The 20,324-nt window shown below is 38.1% G+C and overlaps 1 protein-coding gene across 1 annotated transcript in view; it reads left to right on the plus strand.

Moving 5' to 3' along the window:
• Window positions 1–20,324, plus strand: part of IPMK (inositol polyphosphate multikinase) — a 50,273-nt gene that overhangs the window by 705 nt on the left and 29,244 nt on the right. Inside the window, exon 2 of the mRNA XM_052661180.1 lies at window positions 19,581–19,666. Within this exon, the coding sequence (XP_052517140.1) occupies window positions 19,581–19,666 (86 nt within the window). The remainder of the gene's footprint in view (window positions 1–19,580; window positions 19,667–20,324) is intronic.

Below are 20,324 nucleotides of genomic sequence, written 5' to 3' on the forward strand. Positions count from 1 at the left end.
TGGGAAAGCTTGTCCTCGTTTATCTCTCTCCCCCGCCCTTTGGAGAGGTTTTTCTGGTGGCTCTTGGATTTCTATGGGAGGCGTGGTTTCAGTAATGCTGAAACTCGGATTCATGGTCGAAAATACACCCTGCTGTTGTACCAGGATGGTACACTGTTAAGACAGTCATTCTTGATCATCTTTTTAAGACTGTATCTTTAGCCTGTGTAATACATTTTTTGAGTCACAGCGTTTAAAGCACAATCCAGGGCCTTTTTATTCTCTTGGTAATGTAAAAGTTCAGTTTAGGAACTGGAATTCACCTGGCTTACTCACGCTGGTTCCTAGGCCATGATTACTTGGGGAAATCAGATGAGTATGTGAGTAATGCGGATCTTTGACCTGGAAACTGAGGACGATTTGGTTTGTGCTGGTAAGATGATTCTGGCTTAGGCTAGTAAGATAATACTGACATTTTAAGCTGAGATAATAGGCCAAGACTGGTGGTTAAGTGACAAACCTAAGGTCATACAGGTACTGTGTGGAGAATATGGAAACCAAGGACCCTGCCTCCTAGCACTTTTTTCCCACCATGTTCTCAGGTGGCCTAGTGGTAAAGAATCAGCCTGCCACTGCAGGAGACTGTGGAGATGAGTTCCATCCCTGGGTGGGGAAGATTCCCCTTGAGGAGGAAATGACAACTCACTCCAGTATTGCTTGGGAAATTCCATGGACAGAGGAGCCTGGCAGGCTGGCTACAAACCATGGGGTCCCAAAGAGTTGAACAAGACTGAGTGAACACACACACAGAAAACCACTTGCAGAAAACCACTCAAACAAGGATTTTTGAAAATGGATGGGACAATATATGTATGTTAATTGTCAGAGAACAACATTTTCCAATACTTTTACCTACTTTTCTCTTTTTCAAAGTTAGGAGTTAATGATGAGTCAATTGTATTCCTTTCTTCCCTTTAAATTGTTAAATTGTTACTTCCTTAGAGACTGAATCTTTTTATTCCAGTAGCCTCCTGCGTGGCCTGAGGCTCAGTTAAACTCCGGAAATGTTGAAAGAGTGAAAATAATCAGTTCTTTTGATACACCTAGGTTAGGAAACAAATAATTGTTCTCAAGTGCTTAGCTTGGAAGTAAGGAAACATTATCAAGGTGCTTAGAATAGCGCCTTGATAGCATTCTTCTATATGTCCCCTCTGTTAATGGAAGTTTGAGAGTAATTATGGAATACTTTTTAATAGATTTATACTACATACCTATTGATTTATATTAATGAATTATAAAGATGATATTCCAAATAATATTCTAGAGGCATGAAAAAAATAATTGTTTCCCTGAGGGCCCCTAAGATGGACTTATGTACAAAGGAGAATGAACAAAATATCCGAAACTGAACCACAAACACGTTAGTGTAACCACTGCTTATCAAAGTATGTAATAGTGAACCTGTTCAGAGTTATCTCTGACTAATAACTAATGTACCTTAAAGCTACATTGTAAACAGTGACTGAAAGAGTTTGTCATCCAAATGAACTAATCAAAGGAGTAGTATAGATTCTAGAAGCTGGAATCCTTAGCTTTATTTATTATTACATTTAACTTAAAATGTTATTAGTGAAAGGCCGCCTGATGATGATAATCTACTTTATTCATAGCATGGATAACCAGATGGTCAGTAATTCAAAGTTCGAGTTTATTATGTCTCTGTACTATCATAAATCACTTAGAGTTGTAAAGTACATATTGTAGTTCAAGATGTACTTTGGCTATCAACTGAAATTCTCAGAATAAACTTTGCTAAAGACATTGTGGATTTTTAAAAAGAAATTATTACTATTCATTTAGTAAGCAGGGTTCTTCAATTTAGGGTTAATGTCTTACCTATTTCCAAGAGGGATTTGTTGGCTTTATTAAATTAAAATTTAAAAACATATATTGCACCAAGTACTTGAATAGAAAAATAGATCTTATATTGTTATAACTGCTTAAGAAGGTTATGTTATAGTTCCGATATCACGAGCTATATTTTTTGTTCTTCAGTGAAATTATTTCATCAAAGTATATTTATGTCTTGTTTTTAAGAATACAAAATATTTGCATTTTCAAATTGTAAATTGTACATGATCTTTCAAGGTAAAAAGTTCAAATATATATCAGTGCCTTTCCCCCTATTTTCCCTCTCCCAGGGCAATCACAAACACTGGTAACTTTCTGGTGTATCCTTTCAGGCCTTTGTTTCTGGTCACATATGTAAACACAATAACACACTTCCAATTTTTCGTGCAAATATATCTGCAACTTCTGGCTTTCATTTTGTATTGTGTTATATAGTGTGTCATATTTTCATGCTTATACTTCATCTAAAAAACTTGTATGGATAGTGGATAGTGTAGTATGGATATGTCATAATTAGTCCTCTGGTGATGAAATTTTAGATTTTCACTATTTTGTGTGTATGTGTTAAAAATAATGTATTAAACAGTCTTGTACATCATAGTATACCTTGCACATTATACAACCTTTTTTTGGCTATGCTGCAGGCCTTGTAGGATCTCAGTTCCCTTGACCAGGGATTGAACCAGGGCTTCAGCAATGAAGGCCTGGAATTCTTTACCACCAGGGAACTCCTGGGTCTTGTTTTATACAACTTTTTTATAGATATGTTTCACAAAAATGTAATTGCTACCAATTTGAAATCCAAAAGCTTGCCAAAATGTAAAATCCTTTTTTGTTTTGATATTTAACATGTACCATTAATTTCCTTCAAATGTCCTTGAGGTTTTAAACAAGTTGAAATCAGGTATTTGTATCTTAATCCAATTTAGGATATAGAAATGAAATGGTCTATAGGGAAAAGAAGGATTTAAACTGATATTGTCCTGGGGGAAAAACCCACAACTGTTTTGGCTTACTACTGATCTATTTTTTTAAGATACCCTCTGAAACTAATTGACTTAAAATAATTTCAGACTTCCAGAAGAGTTATAAGAATAATATAGGGAATTTAACATTTTCCTGAATTTATCTCTCTGTATATACATATTTATTTTTTTCTTGGGCTTCCCTGGTGGCTCTGTGGTAAAGAATCCACCTGCCAGTTCAGGAGACGTGGATTTGATCCCTGGGTTGGGAAGATCCCTTGGAGAAGGAAATGACAACATACGGCAGAATTATGTCTCTGAAGTCCCACGGACAGAGGAGCCTGGTGGGCTACAGTCCATGGGGTCACGAAAGAGTCAGATATGACTTAGCGACTGAACAACATTTTTTCTTTACTATTTGAGAGGCACTGCTATCATGTGCCTTTCTTTACACAGTAATACCTCAGTGTGTAAACTTAAGAATGTACTTTAGTGTGTATTTCTGTAACCACAGCACATTTAACAAATATGGAAAATTTAACAGTTTGATACAGTGACAGAGCCGTGGAGCACAGCCCTTAGCACCTGACTGTCCCTGAGCTCCATTACCATCTCACACTAGACACCTGCACCCCCAAACAGGTAGCGGTCCTGTTCTGGCATTGGTTGACACCACAGTGGGCCTCTCCCACAAGCAACTGTCAGTGAGCAACCGGTAGTGGTCCTGCTCTGCCATTGGCCAGTGCTGTAGTGGTCCCCTCCCACGAGCAACCAACTGTCGGTGAACTACCATTAGTAGGGGATTCAGCCAACAGTTGGGGGAGTGATGGTCGCCAGGTGGAGAGTGAGGTAAGAGGCAGACCCCAGCCTTTGCCTAGGGGGCCCCTCCAGCTCACCCAATCTTGGGCCAGTGGATGATCTGGGGGGCCCAGGGAACAGACTGGGCGCTGTATTCCAGAGCCCTGGCCAGGGTCACCCACTGGCCTGGCCCAGGCCTGGGGACCATAGTGAACCTCTCCTCTACCCCTGCCTGTGCCAACTAATGGCAGTGGTGGTCTGCATGAGGCCAATCTGTGGGCGTTGGCCCCTGCCATTTGGGCGGCCTGAGGAGCCTGAGGGCCAGGTGGGTCCAGGGCACTAGGCTCCCTCACTGATGACAGTTGGGCAGGGTCTGGGGACCTGGCCCTGAGGGAGCCACCAGCTGAGATCTGCCTCCTCTTGCTTAACCAGAACCTGGATCTCAAAGGGTGAAAGTTGTGCCTTGGGACCTGGTTCTTTCTTATCAGAAGAGAAAATAACACATTAACACATAATTTGTTTGGTGGAGATTTATGGGAACATCATTACCTGATCATGACCTGACCTCAAGAACAAAGGATCTGACCCTGCAACAACTAACCACACCCCTCGCTCACCTTTCCTTTAACACTGCTTTGCTGGTAGCTCTTGGGAAGTTTGGGGTTTTTAAGGCATGAACCACTGATTTCCTTGCATGGCCCTGCAGTAAACGTTTCTCTGTTCAAGTTTGTTTTGGTATCGTTTGACCTCACTGTGTGTTGGGCACAGTAACTTGTGTTTCGGTAATAATACAGTACTTCATCTGTAGTCCATATTCTGATTTTGTCCACTGTTCCAATAATGTCTTATATTTGTTTTTTTCAGGATAGGGTCTAGTCTAGAATCATTTGTTGCATTTAGTTCTCTTGTCTCTTGGAATTCTATAATTTGTAACAGTTTCTCAGCCTTTTTAAAAATGATAAGATTTTGAAGAGTACAGGCTAGTAACTTAATAAAGTATTATTTAACTTGGGTATATGATGGGTTCTTACGATGAGATTCAGGTTATACTTTTCTGGCTGGAATGTTATACAAGTGATATATAAGATATCCTTTTTAGGGTATCACATCTAGAGGTCCACACTGCCTATTTGCCTGTTATTAGTGATGTTCACTTGATCACCTGGTCCAAGTGTGGTTTGGCTTCTCTAGTATATAGTTAATATTTTCTCCCTGTTACTAAGCTGTCTGTGGAGAGATACTTATAAGTTCATGCAAATATTGGGATCCTCATACTTTACTCCTAAATTAGACGTCTAATGATAATTCTGCCTGAAGCAGCCTTTACTCTGATAGTTGAAAAATTGTGATTTTCTTTTTTTCATTCTACCACTCTATTTTAATAGTCAACATTCTATAGTCAGTGAGGTTGCAAAGAGTCAGACACTACTGAGTGACTGAGCACTGATTCTAAGAAATAGCTCCAGGAGAGTGCAGGGGTTGGGGGGAGCCCTTCCACTCACAGATTTAGAGAACAAACTAATGATTATTAGAGGGGATGCACACTGGGGAGCAGTGAAATAGGTGAAGGGGATTAAAAGATACAAACTGAGATATAAAATTAGTTACAATGATGATTAACATAGGGAATATAGTTGATATTTTACTTATTGAAGCATAGTTGACTTTGTAAGAAAAGAAAAAAAAATAGCTCTCTGTTATTCCTATATATGTGTGTTCTTTTTTATGATTAATTTGCAGTCATAGATTTTTATTTTATAGTGTCATAATCTATTATAGAACTTGTTTATTTTGCTGTTCAAATTGTCCCAGATTTGACCAGTTTGGAGCACTTCCTTCCTTTAACCAGGGAAGTCCACACAGCTCTGGAACCTGCCATTTCTCCAAGGAGCCCTGGTTCATTTTTAGTGGGAAATGGTTGTTAGAAACCAAGATCTGGGTGCAGGTTTGCTTGTTACCACTGGGATGTCACTGCTTCCAGGTCTTTTCAATGGATATTACTAAAAAGTGTGTATAAATATTTTAGAAATCATAATTGCATACTGATACTTCTAGTTTCATTCCAACTCCATGGAGTTCTTTTCCTTTTCCTGATTCTATATTTGTATTTTCCATTTACCTCAGTGAGAACCTGGCTCCCACAATATTAAATTTTTTTTAATCCTATGATCTTCAGAATTTCTGTGCTTGTACTACTGTAGAAAACAAACCTAGAATAAAGAATTCAAGATTAGATTTCTTTCATTGAGGGTATGTGGTTGGACACTTTTCAAAAGCTATTTAGATTAGGATTTGTCTGTGTGTATGTGGTTATTTTTACTTCCCTCTTCTCCATGGTAATATTATTCATTTGAAATATGTTTGTTTCTGTTTAAATTCATTTCGCTTCCTTCAGTGATCAGTTTTTGAATGCTTATAAAATTAATATGCTTCCAAAAGCAAAACTTTTCAAAAAAGGTGTATCAGAAGTGTTACTCTCTTCAGTATTACTCCATCCCATTTCTCAGCATCCCTTGTAGGTTAACCAGTTTCATTGTTTTTGATTTATCTTTTCTGAATTTCTTGTTCTAGAATTAAGCAGATCTCTATTTTCTTCTTTTCCTTTTTTCCGACAAAAAGTAGTATGCTGTATATACTCTTTTGTACTTTGTTTTTTAAAGTTAGCAGTATTTCCTAGAAATCGGTATTAGCAGTTCATAGAGTGCTTCCTTATTGCCTTTTTACAACTTATTAGTACTCCATTGTGCATATATACCTCAGTTCTTTCAGTTTCATATTGGACTTGTTTTACTGATTTGTTTATCCTAACAGTAATACCTCACTGTCTTAATTTAAACTGCTGTATAATAAATCCTGATGTATGGTAGAATAAACATCTCACTTCTGATTGTCTTGACTATTTCTGGCCATTTACATTCAGTGTAAAAGTCTTACACTAGATTTTACCTAAATAATTGATGCTACTCTATATCATGCTTCCTTTTTAAGGAATTTAAAACATTTCTGTGTTGGGAAACTTCAAACTTAAAAGTTGCAAATATAGAATAACAGACTATTACATATTACCATTCATCTGTATTTGGCTGCTGATATTCTGCCACAGTTGCTTTATCGTGTATGGTAATGGTTTTGTGGAACCATTTAAAACCAAGTTGCAGGCATCATGACCTCTTGTCTATCTACTAAAAATAAGAACATTTTCTTACCTAACCATGGTAAAATTATCAAATTCAGAATATTTATCACTTTGCTTTTGCCACTATTCCTATAATATTTCTTTATAGCAGTTTTCCCTAATATTCTTTATAGCAGTTTTCCCCCATCTAAGGTTATATACATTGCGCTTAGTTATTATCACCCTCTAGTTGCCTGTCATATGGAGGAGTTCTTAAATTTTTTCCTTTATCTTTTTTTAACTGTGAAATATTTGAAGACTATAGGCGTATGACTTTTAGAATGTTCTTCAAGATTCTCTAATTATTTCCTTATGATTAGAATCAGATGAATGCATTTTTCTAAGAATACCAAATGAATTATGTTGTTTTCTTGAAGCATCATATCATACAGCACAGGATATCAGTTGCATTACTGGTGTTATAACTTTGATCAGCTGATTAAATGATGTCTGCCAGATTTTTCCACTGTTAAGTTTAATGTTTCCTATTGCAGGTAAATAATTTGAGCGGAATATTTTGAGACTGTTAAACATCCTGCATATCATTGGCATTTTCACCAAATGTTACAAGCACTCGTTAATGATATTTGACCAACTCAACTTATTACCGTGTTAGCTGGAAAATGATGTTCTAATATCTTATTCCTGTTACATTTGTTAGTTGGCATTCTTCTTTAAGGAATACAGATTTTCCTTCTCTCTCTAATTCGTAGGATGGATGGCTGGGTTTTCCAAATTTCTATGGATCTTAGCCTTTATTGTTGCTGCTTAATTTTGATGCTCAATTGTCCCAGATTTTGGCAGTGGGAGCTTCTTCAAGCTGGCTCCTGTGTCTTTTTAATGTTCCCATATTTTGAAGCATTTTCTGACTTTGTGGCATGAAAAGATGTCCCACGTTCATCTTATACCTTTCGGGTCCCAGCCTTAGAATAAGACACTATTTTCTCAAGAACCTAGTTCATTTAGGGGTTGTTGTTGTTCAGTTGCCCAGTCATGTCTGACTCTGCAACTCCATGGACTGCAGTATGCCAGGCCTCCCTGTCCCTCACCATCTTCTGGAGTTTGTCCAGTTGAATTCATGTTTATTGCATCAATAATGCTGTCCAGGCATCTCATCCTCTGATGCCCTCTTCTCCTTTTGCCCTCGATCTTTTCCAGTATCAGGGACTTTTTCAATGAGTCATCTGTTTGCATCAGGTGACCAAAATACTGGAGCTTCAGCATCACAGAAGAGTAATGTCTCTGTTTTTCAACACACTGTTTTGGTTTGTCATCGCTTTCCTTCCAGGAAGCAATTGTCCTCTGATTTCATGGCCTGTAGTCACTGTCAACAGTGATTTTGGAGTCCAAAAAGAGGAAATATGTCAATACTTCCACCTTTCCCCCTTCTGTTTCCCATGCAGTAATGGGGCCATTCCATGATCTTAGTTGTTTTAATATTTAGTCTTAAGCCAGCTCTCTACTCTTTTTCATGAACACAAAAGAATACTTTATACATGGACATCACCAAATGGTCAATACCAAAATCAAATTGATTACATTCTCTGTAGCCGAAGATGGAGAAACTGTATATATGGTCAGCAAAAGCAAGACCTAGAGCTGACTGTGGCTGAGATGATAAGCTTCTCATAGCAAAAGTCAGGCTTAAACTAAAGAAAACCAGGAAAAACACTAGGCCAGCCAAGTATAATTTAAATCAAATCCCATATAAATTCACAGAGGTAATGAATAGATTCAAGGGACTAGATCTAGATAGCAGTGTGCCTGAAGAACTATGGACAGAGGTCTGTCATATTGTGTAGAAGGTGGCTAACAAAACCATCCCAAAGAAAAAGAAAAGCAAGAAGGTAAAGTGCTTATCTAAGGAGGTTTTATGAATAGCGGAAGAATGAAGAGAAGCAAAAAGCAAGGAAGAGATGGAAAGGTACATCCTTTGGGGATAAATCGTATTTAAAAATCAACATCTGAGCAACAGGTATACTCATTGCTTCTTGATTGTTATTACTATTGGTCCTTTCAGCAGAATGAATTAAGAAATAATTTCTTACTGGTAAAAATTAAAATTAATATTCATATCTATAATTAAAATCTAATATCACAGGGTTCTTCTCCCTGTTCTATATTCATATCTCCCTTTTTTCTCAGAAAACTGTCTTCCCAAACATCAATACGTTTACTCATCTTGGAATATTTAAATCAACTGTGCGTTCCTGGATTAAGGTCTATATGTTGGTGATAAATTGTTGTTCAGTTGCTCAGTCATGTCGGACTCTTTGCAACCCCTTGGACTGTAACATTCCAGGCTTCCCTGTCCTTCACTATCTCCCAGAGCTTGCTCAAACTCATGTCCATTGAGTTGGTGATGCCATCCAAGGATCTTGTCCTCATGCCCTTCTTCTGCCTTCTGTCTTTCCCAGCATGAGGGTCTTTTATAATGAGTCAGCTCTTTGGAAGCATCAGGTGGCCAAAGTATTGGAGCTTCACTTTTAGCATCAGTCCTTCCAAAGAATATTTAGGATTGATTTCCTTTAGGATTGACTGATTTGATCTCCTTGCAGTCCAAGGGACTCTCAGAGTCTTCTCCAACACCACAGTTCAAAAGCATCAATTCTTAAGCACTCAACCCTCTTTTATGGTCCAACTCTGACGTATGTACGTGACTAATGGAAAAGCCATAACTTTGACTATAGGGACCTTTGTCGACAAAGTAATGTCTCTGTTTTTTAATATGCTCTCTAGGTTTGTCATAGCTTTTCTTCCTAGGAGCAAGCATCTTTTAATTTCATGGCTGCAGTCACCGTCCACAGTGATTTTGGAGCCCAAGAAAATAAAGTCTGTCACTGTTTCCATTGTTTTCCCATCTGTATGCCATGAAATGATGAGAGCAGATGCCATGATCTTAGTTTTTTGAATGTTAAGTTTCAAGCCAGCTTTTTCACTCCTCTTTCACCTACATGAGGAGGCTCTGTAGTTCCTCTTTGTTTTCTGCCATTAAAATGGTATTATCTGCATATCTGAGGTTATTGATATTTCTCCCAGCAATCTTGATTCCAGCTTGTGATTTATCCAGCCTGACATTTCACATGATGTACTCTGCATACAAGTTAAATAAATAGGGTGACAATATACAGCCTGACACACTCCTTTCCCAGTTTTAAACCAGTGTGTTATTCATGGTGGGTTCTAACTGTTGCTTCTTGACCTTCATACAGATTTCTCAAGAGGCAGGTAAGGTGGTCTGATACTCCCATCTCTTTAAGAATTGTCTACAGTTTGTTGTGATCCACATAGTCAAAGACTTTAGCATAATCAATGAAGCAGAATTAGATGTTTTTTTTCTGGAATTCTCTTTCTCTTTCTGTGATCCAGCGGATGTTGGCAATTTGATCTCTGGTTCCTCTGCCTTTTCTAAATCCAGCTTGTGCATCTGCAAGTTCTTGGTTCATGTACTGTTGAAGACTATCTTCGAGGATTTTGAGTATAATAACCTTGCTAGCATGTGATATGTATGCAATTGTGGGGTAGTTTCAATATTCTTTGGCATTGCCCTTCTTTGGGATTGGAATGAAAACTGACCTTTTCGAGTCCAGTGGCCACTGCTGAGTTTTCTAAATTTGTTGGCATGTTTGGATTTGGTTTCTTAGTGTTTTTATTAAAGATTTCTGTGACTGTATTCATTTGAGATAATTGCCTATAGTTTTAAGTCTTTGTTGAGGTTTTTAAAAATGAATATGCTGGCTTCATAAAGTGAGCAGGAAAATGTTCCCTACTTTTCTTGGTAAAACTGGTATCTTTTTCTGTAAATGTGGGATAGAATTTACTAATGAGCACATTTTGGCTTCATTTGTCTTAGTATATTTACAAATATGAAATCAATGTTTTTGGTATACATAAAAATGTTAGTGCTAAGTCGTGTCTGACTCTTGCGATCCCATGAGCCGTAGTCCAACAGGCTCCTCTGTCCATGGGATTCTCCAGGCAAGAATACTGGAAGGGGTTGCCTTTTCCCTCTCCAAGGGAACTTCCTGACCCAGGAATTGAACCCAGGTCTCCTGCATTGCAGGCAGATGCCTTACCGACTGAGCTATGCAGGAAGCCCTTGGTATACATCAGTTCAGTTCAGTTCAGTTCAGTCACTCAGTTGTGTCCGACTCTTTGAGACCCCGTGGACTGCAGCACACCAGGCCTCCCTGTCCATCACCAACTCCAGGAGTTTATTCAAACTCATGTCCATTGAGTCAGTGATGCCATCCAACCATCTCAGCCTCTGTTGTCCATTTCTCTTCCCACCTTCAATCTTTCCCAGCATCAGGGTCTTTTCAAATGAGTCAGTTCCTTGCATTAGGTGGCCACAGTATTGGTATACATAAATTAACTTAAATTTTTTATTCTCTGTCTAAAGGTGTTTGTACACTTTAAAATTTTTTTTTTTTTAATAATTTTTATTTATTTTTGGCTGTGCTGGGTCTTCATTGTTGCATAGGCTTTTCTCTAGTTGCAGTGAGCTGAGACTACTCTTTGTTGTGGTGTGTGGGCTTCTTACTGTGGTGGCTTCTTTTGTCACAAAGGATAGGCTCTAGGTGCATGGGCTTTAGTGGCTGCTGCGCATGGGCCCAGTAGTTGCAATTCCTGGGCTCTAGAGTACAAGCTCAGTAGTTGTGGCACACAGGCTTAGTTACTCTGTGGCATATGGGATCTTCCTGGACCAGGGATCGAACTTTGTTTCCTGCATTGACAGGTGAATTCTTTACCACTGAGCCACTGGGGAAACCCCTATCTAAGTTGTTGAATTTATTGGTGTGAAGTTCATGATTCATTTATGCTTTTAATGTTTGTAGCATTTGTAGTGACATCTCATCTTTCATTTATTTCTAATAATGATTGTTTTCCTTGATCTGTCTAGCTAGAGGTTTATCAGTTTTATTGATCTCAGAGAACCTTTTAATTTCACTGTTTTTTTTCTGTTGTCCATTTTTATTGCATTGATTTTTTTTTTTTGCTCCTGTCTTTCTTTAATATCTTTTCCCCCCTGCATCTTAAGTTAGAACCTTCTTTCTTTTGCAATATAAGCATTTAAAACTATGCATTTTTCTGTAAGCACTATGTGGTACTTTTAGTTGCATTCCACAATTTTGATATGTTGGTTTCATTATCACCTAGTTAAAATGTTTCCTAATTTCCCTTGTGAATTTTGATCCATGGATTAGTTAGAAGTGTGTTTACATTCTGTCTATTTGGTATTTTCCCAGATGTCTTATCATTACTTCCATTGTGGTCAGAGAATATTCTCTGTGTGGTTTTTTTTCTGTAGTCCAGCAGATGTGGTCAGTTTTGGTAAAAGTTCCATTTATACCTGAAAAAATATATATATTCTGTTGGACGTAGTAGTCTATAAGTGTCAGTGTAGTCAAGTTGTTTGATACTGTTGTTAAAGTTTTATATATCATTACTAATGTTCTGAATACTTGTTTTTATGAATTATTGAGATAGTAATTGTGAGTTTATCTTTTCAGTTTTTGTTTCATATATTTTGAAACTTTGCTACCATTGTGTCTTAATGAAACCTTCTTATCATTATGGTATGTCCTTTACATTCAGTATTTCTTTTCTTGAAGTCTATATGACATTAGCGTAGTTTGATATATAAGAATATTAATATATCAACTTTCTTATGAATAGTATATCTTTTTTTAATCCATCCTTTTAACCATTTTTGTTTTTATATTTAAGTTTTGTATTAAAATGTCTAGGAGTTTTTTTTTTTTTTTTCCCCATAGTATTTATGATTCTCTGGGCTTCCTGGCTCTATAGTTTGTTTTTTATTAGTTTTAGAACATTTTAGACATTGTCATTTTGGTCATTAAAAAAAAAGTCTTTTTAATAACTTGGTTACATAATTGAGATTATACAGAGTATGTAATTATTCAGTGTATATGTTTTCCTGTGTCAAGTATGTTTTCTATTAATGAAAGCAAAATATGTTTGTTATAGAAATTTCTGGGAAAAGTTACCAAAAAAAAAAAAAGTTAAAAATTACCTAGACTATTCCATCTGCAGATAGAAAAAACACGCAGTTTCTTTTTTCTCTTTTTGTGTTTCAATTTGGGTAATTTCTGTTGCATGCAGAAATTGCATGCGTGTGTGTGCTAAGTCACTTCAGTCATGTCTGACTCTTTGTGACTCTATAGACTGTGGCCTGCCAGGCTCCTCTGTCCCTATGGATTCCTTGTCCCCACATTTACTGATTTCTTCCTCTGTTGTTTTATGTCTACTGGTAAACCAATAGAAAGCAGTTTTTAATCTCTCTTACCATGTTTTTTATTTCTTACATTCCATTTAACTCAAAATTTATCTGTGCTGAAATTCCTCATCTTTTCATGCATGTCTTACCTTTCCTGTTACAGTTTTTAATAGATTAACTATGGTTATTTTAAGTTTGATAATTATAACATCAGTGTAATCTCTGAAACTGTTCTGTATGTTGCATTATCTCTTGGCAGTGTTTTTTCCCTTAGTTTTTTATATGACTTGTGATTTTTCAATTAAAATCTGGATATCATATGTAGGACTGAAGTAACTGAGGCAAACAGTATTTATGCCTGAAATGAATATACCTCTTCTGCTAGGCTGTTAATGTTGGTGATTGAACCAGTCTAGTCAGGAGTAGAGCCAAGTGTGAATTATGTTGTAGTTACCTTCTGTTGTAGATTGACTGTTGTGCCCTCCAAAATTAATATATTGAAACACTAACTCCCAATATGATTGTATTTGGAGACAAGGCCTTTAAGATTAATGAGGAAAGGCCTCAACCCATCTTCAGTTAGTTTAGTCGCTCAGTCGTGTCCGACCCTTTGCGACCCTATGGCTTCCCTGTCTATCACCAGCTCCCAGAGCTTGCTCAAACTCATGTCCCTTGAGCTGGTGATGCCATCCAATCATCTCATCCTCTCTGCCGTCTGCTCCTGCCTTCAATCTTTCCTAGCATCAGGATCTTTTCCAGTGAGTCAGTTCTTTGCATCAGGTGGCCAGAGTATTGGAGTTTCAACCTGTCTTGTCTCTCTCTTTTATAAGTTTTGTCTCCTCCCCCCCACCCCGCCTCCCCGATGCAAATTAGGGCTAGCTAGGAAGGGGGTGTGTTTGTTTCACCTGAGGTATTGGTACTGCGATTTTCTTTTGTTCTATTTTTGAGGGCTTTTCCGTTTGTCTTTTAGCCATTCCTTTTTCTTATTATAACTAAACAAGATCATAAGGTGGGGCCTGATCCGATAGGATTAGTGTCCTTATAAAAATAGACATGAGAGCGTAGACTCTTGTTTCCCCACCATGTGAGAACACAGTGAGAAGGTAGGAGCTGTCCACAGGCCTGAAAGACGGCTCTTTCCAAGGAACCTGGCACCTTGATCTGGGCCTTCTAGCTCTATAACTGTGAGAAAATAGATTTGTGTTGTTTAAGCATCCAATCTTTGGTATTTCAGAAGTACAAGCAGACTAATACACCTCTAGTGTATCTTGGGCTTGAAATTTCTCTGTTGTAATCTTATGTTTAGAGTGAGAGTGATCTGCTGGAGGATTTTTCTCAGTATTCCTTTCCAGCCCTCTGCTTTAGGTCTTCTTTGCACCCATGCTTCAGAAGTTTTTTTTTTCTCTATGTTCATGCCCCTCCTCCATCTGTAGACTGCTGTTGCTTATTGGTGACAGACCATGTCAGAAAGTGAGAGCTGGCCCAGGGCATGGGGGTCTTGGATTTTAAGGGCTCGGTAATTTCATGTGCTAATGAGGGTGGTGAGTATTCTTGTTAGGTCTGGGAAGGGTGGGGATTTCCCAGGGTTTGGGCCACTGCCAACCTTCTGACCTTTTATGATCTAACTGTCTCAGCTTATGTGGGGGTGATTTTTAGTATTGGTTGTGGTTGTATGTGTTCAGTTGTGTCCGACTTTTTCGACCCCATGACCTGTAGCACACCAGGCTCCTCTGTCTGTGGAATTTTCCAGGCAAGACTATTGGAATGCATTGTCATTGCTTTCTCTAGGGGATATTCCCGACCCAGGGATCGAACAAACCCATGTCTCTTATGTCTCCTGAATTGACAGGCAGGTTCATTACCAGCTGTACCACTTATTACAATGAAGGTATAATGAACTAAAGGTCAATGATGGGGCTGTTCTCAGAGCCACCTTAGTTTTAGCTGGTTCCAGCCAGTCTGTATCCCAAGGGTTGCACCCCTTCATTTATCTAGCATGTGTGTCCTACCCTTTTCCCTCCTGTCTCATGCTCCTTTTTATTTTTTGTGGGAGACAAACTCTTTAGCAAGTGAGTTTCTTTCTCTTCCCCCAGCAATAGACCACCTCTGGAGTCAGGATTTATCATGCTTTTCTGGTCCCTCTTTGCCTCCAGGATTAAAGATTTTTTTTCTTTTACTATTCTCCCCATCTTTGTGCCTTGGGGGCAACATGATTTACTGCCCTTACCCTAGAAGTTTTAGAATTTTGTTCACAGGGGAAAAGGTTCTGGTAGGAACTGTTTTTTCCTGTAGTCGTGTTACCTGAAAAATTGGGTTTCTCTTGGTGGGTGTTGGGCCAAAAGACATAACCAAGTCAAAGATCGGGAGAAGGATTTATTACCTATAGCAAGTAAGGAGCTCTTTCCCAAAGCAATGTCTCCCCAAATGGTAAAATTGGGGAAACTTTAAGTTAAGGAATATTCATGAAGGGGCTTGAGGAGAGAATTCAGTATAGAATTGGTGCAGAGATCGACAGAGTCCAAGTTTTAGTTGACTGAAATAGCAGAGGGTTCGAAAAGGAAACCTCATCATTCCATCCTTCACTTGAGTAGGGGTGTAGTTCCTGAACAGCTATGATCTGTATCAGATTGTTATAATATATAACTTGAGGAGGAACTAGGACTTTATCACTGAACTATTGTTTCTTGGGGCTTCCCTGGCAGTTGAGAAGGTAAAGAATCCATCTGCAATGCGGAAAATCTGGGTTTGATCCCTGGATTGGGAAGAACGCCTGGAGGAGGAAATGGCAACCCACTCCAGTATTCTTGGCTGGAGAATCCCCATGGACAGAGGAGCCTTGCAGGCTACCGTCCATAGGGTCGCAAAGAGTGGAACACTAGCGAGCGACTAAGCACAGCACCGCACGTTGTTTCTTGACTGCTTTTCCTTTGTTCCTGCAATCCTTCACTTCATTGTTCAGTTGCTAAGTCGTGACACTTTGTGACCCCATGAACTGCAACATGCCAGGCTTCCCTGTCCTTCACTATCTCCCAGAATTTACTCAAACTCTTGTCCATTAAACTGATGATGCCATCCAACTTCCCTTAAGATTGTTAATTACTGAGTCCTGTTCAAGGGCAAGCACTGTGGCCAGGCTTAGATCCCCAAACAACTTAGACCTAAAATGATTTCTCTTATGTCAAGAAAGCTGTACCTGGTTCTTTTTCTCCAGGGACTCCCTGCCCTATCTGCTTACAGGAATGGTGTCTACTTCCTCAAGGACTGTACCTTTGAGGGTTGCTTTTTATCTTTTTATTCAGTTTTTTTTTTTTTTCTTTTATTCCAGTCTTTTTCTTGGACAGAGGAGAGGGGTTTCTGGAAAAGATGTTGCAAGTGTTTTGTAACTTTTTGAAGTCAGTATTCTCTCCCTAACCTGTATTTTGTTATTGTTAACTGTTTGTTAAAAATATTAGCTAAATTATTCTTACTGCCTTGTAAGGTAGTCCCATCTTCTTACTACCATAAGCAAGGGAATGCTCCCATTGGGCATATCATAGTGGTTAGATTATATGTTTGTAGTTTACAGTCTCAGTGCGCTAATGGTTTCAAGAAAAGTTATAATTTTGTAGATTATCTAACTTTTCCTTATTTTAAGATGGGAGTGGTGTTCTTTCAGCCCTTTGTATACTATGTAGAAGTGGAAGTCCAGAATTATTTTTCTGACCCATTCTCATTTCTCCTTATGATACTCCAACTGTGTATTTGTTAGAATACTTGATATTATCCTACAGGCTGCTAGTGCTTTATTCCTTTTTTCTTTTTAGATACTTTTTCTCTCACTGCACTAATTTAGATATTTTCTATAGAGCTTCCTTAAAGTTTATTATCAGTCTCTTCGATTGCCTATTCTTAATCATCTGCTGATAATTGTATTTCAGATACTGTGTCTTTTTTACTTCTAGAATTTCTTTTGGTTCTTTTTTAGACTTTGCATTTCTCCCGAAGTATCTATTTAATGTTTATATCCATTTTTTCCTATAGTTTCTATTGCATCATACTTATAATTATTTTAACATCCTTGTTTGGTAGTTATAAGTACTCGTTCATCTATGTGTCATCATCTGTTGACTGTGTTTTCTTTTGGTTATACATCACACTTCCTTCTTTTATTATGTCTCAATTTTTAAATTGAAGTTTGTATATCTTATTTTAAAAAACAGTGAGAAGAAAGAAAAGAACCCTGGGAAGTGAAATATATTATTTTTTGTTTTGTTTTGTTCCACATAGAGTATAAGCCCTTCCCCTCTGTTTAGCGTGAGGAATGATAAATCATATTCCCTCTAGAATTTAGTTGAACTGGGGCTGGGCTGCATTCTTAGATTCAGTTCATGTGGTGTTGGCCCAGCCTTCCAAGATGTTTCTTTTCTTATCCTGACTGTTTTTCAGCTGTGAGGGATTTGGCTGCAGTGTAAGATACTAGTGGTTTACTTTTAGATCCTATAATTCATTCACTGGGAGAATGCCTGGTATTACTGTCTCCTTCTCCATGGCTTCTTTCTCTGAAAACCTGGAGTGGTATTTTTCAGAGTGAATAGTGTGGGAGAATTGCTGGATAAAGCAATCTGTTTTTGTATGAGGACTATCCTCTCTAATCCATCCTGCTACTCCACACTGTTGTCTACAGTCTGATTTCTGCTTGCCTGCTAAGATGTTTGTCTAATGGCAGACTCACCTGTATCTAGATGAGGTATCTTCCTCAAGGTGGGAAGCTTCATAGTTCTCTCTTCACTGATGAATGCTCCCTGCTCCCTCCCAATTTAGCTCATCAATCCTTTTTTTTTTTTTGAAATAAAGTATTTTTAAGGTTTATTTATATATTTATTTTTGGCTGTTGATTAAATTCTGCATTTTTGTTGTTGCTGCACGCGCTTTTGTCTAGTTGCGGAGAGGGGGCTAATCTGTAGTTTTGGCGCATACACTTCTCATTATGATGGCTTCTCTTGTGGAGCACAGGCTCTAGGGCTCGTGGGCTTCAGTAGTTTGTGGCATAAAGGCTCAGTATCAGCGCCTGGGCTCTAGAACAGAGGCTCAGTAGTTATGGTGCAGGGGCTTAGTTGCCCTGCGGCATGTGGGATCTTCCTGGATCAGGGATTGAACCTGTGTTTCTTATGTTGGCAGGCTGATTGTTTACCACTGAGCCATCAGGAAGCTCCAGGGCTTTTTTACATCTGCCTTTATTCATTAGCCCATTGAAAATGTTTGTTACCGTGGGTGTGAAGGCTCTCCCAGACTTTGGGAACAGCTATGTTAGACTGTTCTTTGAAGTCCCAAAATCTTTTCATTACTTACCAACCAATCTTACCCATATGAATTAACGTTTACCTTCCTTATATTCTATAAGTAGCACTTAAACAAACTCAATTGCTATATCTTTTAGGTTGATAGTTTGTAGATTAAATTCTGCATTTTTGTTCATAAAAATTCCTGACACTTGCCAAAGAAATAGAAACTTAAGTAGTGTATTTTATCAAAATTGGAAGTAGATTTATTTGAGTTCTGTTGTGTTCTAACTGGCATGATTTTATGAAATCTCAATATATGAAAATTTAAATTTTTCACATATAAATGAAAACCAGCCTCCCCTTTGAGTGGGCATGTCGTAAAATGGTGCCTCTTCTTGTCCAGGCTTGGCGCCTGATTTCAGCTCCTACATTTCGCATTGGCTTGTTGCCTTCATGCTATCAGTACAGCTTTACACAGTGCATCTGACTCAGGAAAAAACTTTAGTTGCTTTCTTATAACAGATGAGATAAACTTAAAAAATGAAAAAATGGGAAATTCATATAGAACCACTGTTAACATTTTTTTGTTTGCTTATAAAAGTGGGATCAGTTTATGCTACTGCTTTTAATTTGCTTCTTGAAAGTGAAGGTCACTCAGCCGTGTCCGACTCTTTGCGACCCCATGGACTATACAGTCCATAGAATTCTCCAGTCCAGAATTTGGGGTGGGTAGCCTTTCCCTTCTCCAGGGGATCTTCCCAACCCAGGGGTCAAACCCAGGTCTCCCTGGGCATTGCAGGTGGATTCCTTACCAGCTGAGTCACAAGGGAAGCCCAAGAGTACTGGAGTGGGTAGCCTATCCCTTTCCCAGTGGATCTTCCGACTCAGGAATTGAACCAGGGTCTCCTGCATTGCAGGTGGATTCTTTACCTAACTGAGCTATCAGGGAGGCCCAATTTGCTTATTTAACTATAAATTAACATCTCCTGGAAAGTCTATTGCTGAAGAATTTCTATAAAAATTTAAATATGCTCTATTTATTAGAAAGTCTGAGGGGGCTATAAGGGGCATAACAGTTGGAGACAACAAAAGGAAGCTATTTAGAATTTGTGTTCCTTGTGCTTTGCCTATAACAGGCACTGAAATATGTTGTTTGAATGTTTCAGTTTCTGAAATAAGTAAAAGGAAACTGTTAAATTTATGAAATTGGCTATTAAAGCATTTTAGAATATCTTATTTTTGTTCTGTAGGTATACTGCAACATCCAGATGGCACAGTTTTGAAACAATTGCAGCCGCCTCCAAGGGGTCCAAGAGAGCTGGAATTTTATAATATGGTAAGTGAGGTAAGATTTATTTTGTTGTATTCAAAGTGCTTTTCATAATTTTATGCTGCTGACTCAGTAAGAAATACATTTGATAACATGTCTTCTTAGTACACTGTATATGTGACTGGAACAACAGCTCAAAAAAAATACAATGTTTATCTTTACTAACATATTCTATATTTTCTATTCTATTTCATTTTTGAGTGATTCTTATTTTGATATACTGAATTAATTTTGATTGATGGGTTTTGACCTACATTTTTGAAAAATACTTAGATGATAGACTGTATTTTTCAGAAATGCTGAGTTTAAATAAGTACTTCTTTTTTTTACTATAGAATTTCTTAGAGCCTTGAACGTGAGCTAGTGTGTACTGTGAAACTCCAAAGGAAAGTAGAGGGGAAGGGTTGGTGGACAGTTAACATTTAATTAACCTTATTACTAGGAATAATTTTTAGAAGATTCACAATGTTTTGCAACCATCACCTCTATCTAGTTAACAACACATTTTCAGCACACGCAAAAAAACCCTGTACCCAATTAAGCCACGGTGTCCTATTCCTCCCTCAGCCCAATGTCTTCCACCCACCAACCTGCTTTCTATGGATTTAGTTATTCTTGTGGCTAGCTTCTTTTGTTAAGCATGTTTTTAAAGTTTGTGGTAGGC

Source organism: Budorcas taxicolor, chromosome 23 (assembly GCF_023091745.1).
Source record: "Budorcas taxicolor isolate Tak-1 chromosome 23, Takin1.1, whole genome shotgun sequence".
Classification (NCBI taxonomy): Eukaryota; Metazoa; Chordata; class Mammalia; order Artiodactyla; family Bovidae; genus Budorcas; species Budorcas taxicolor.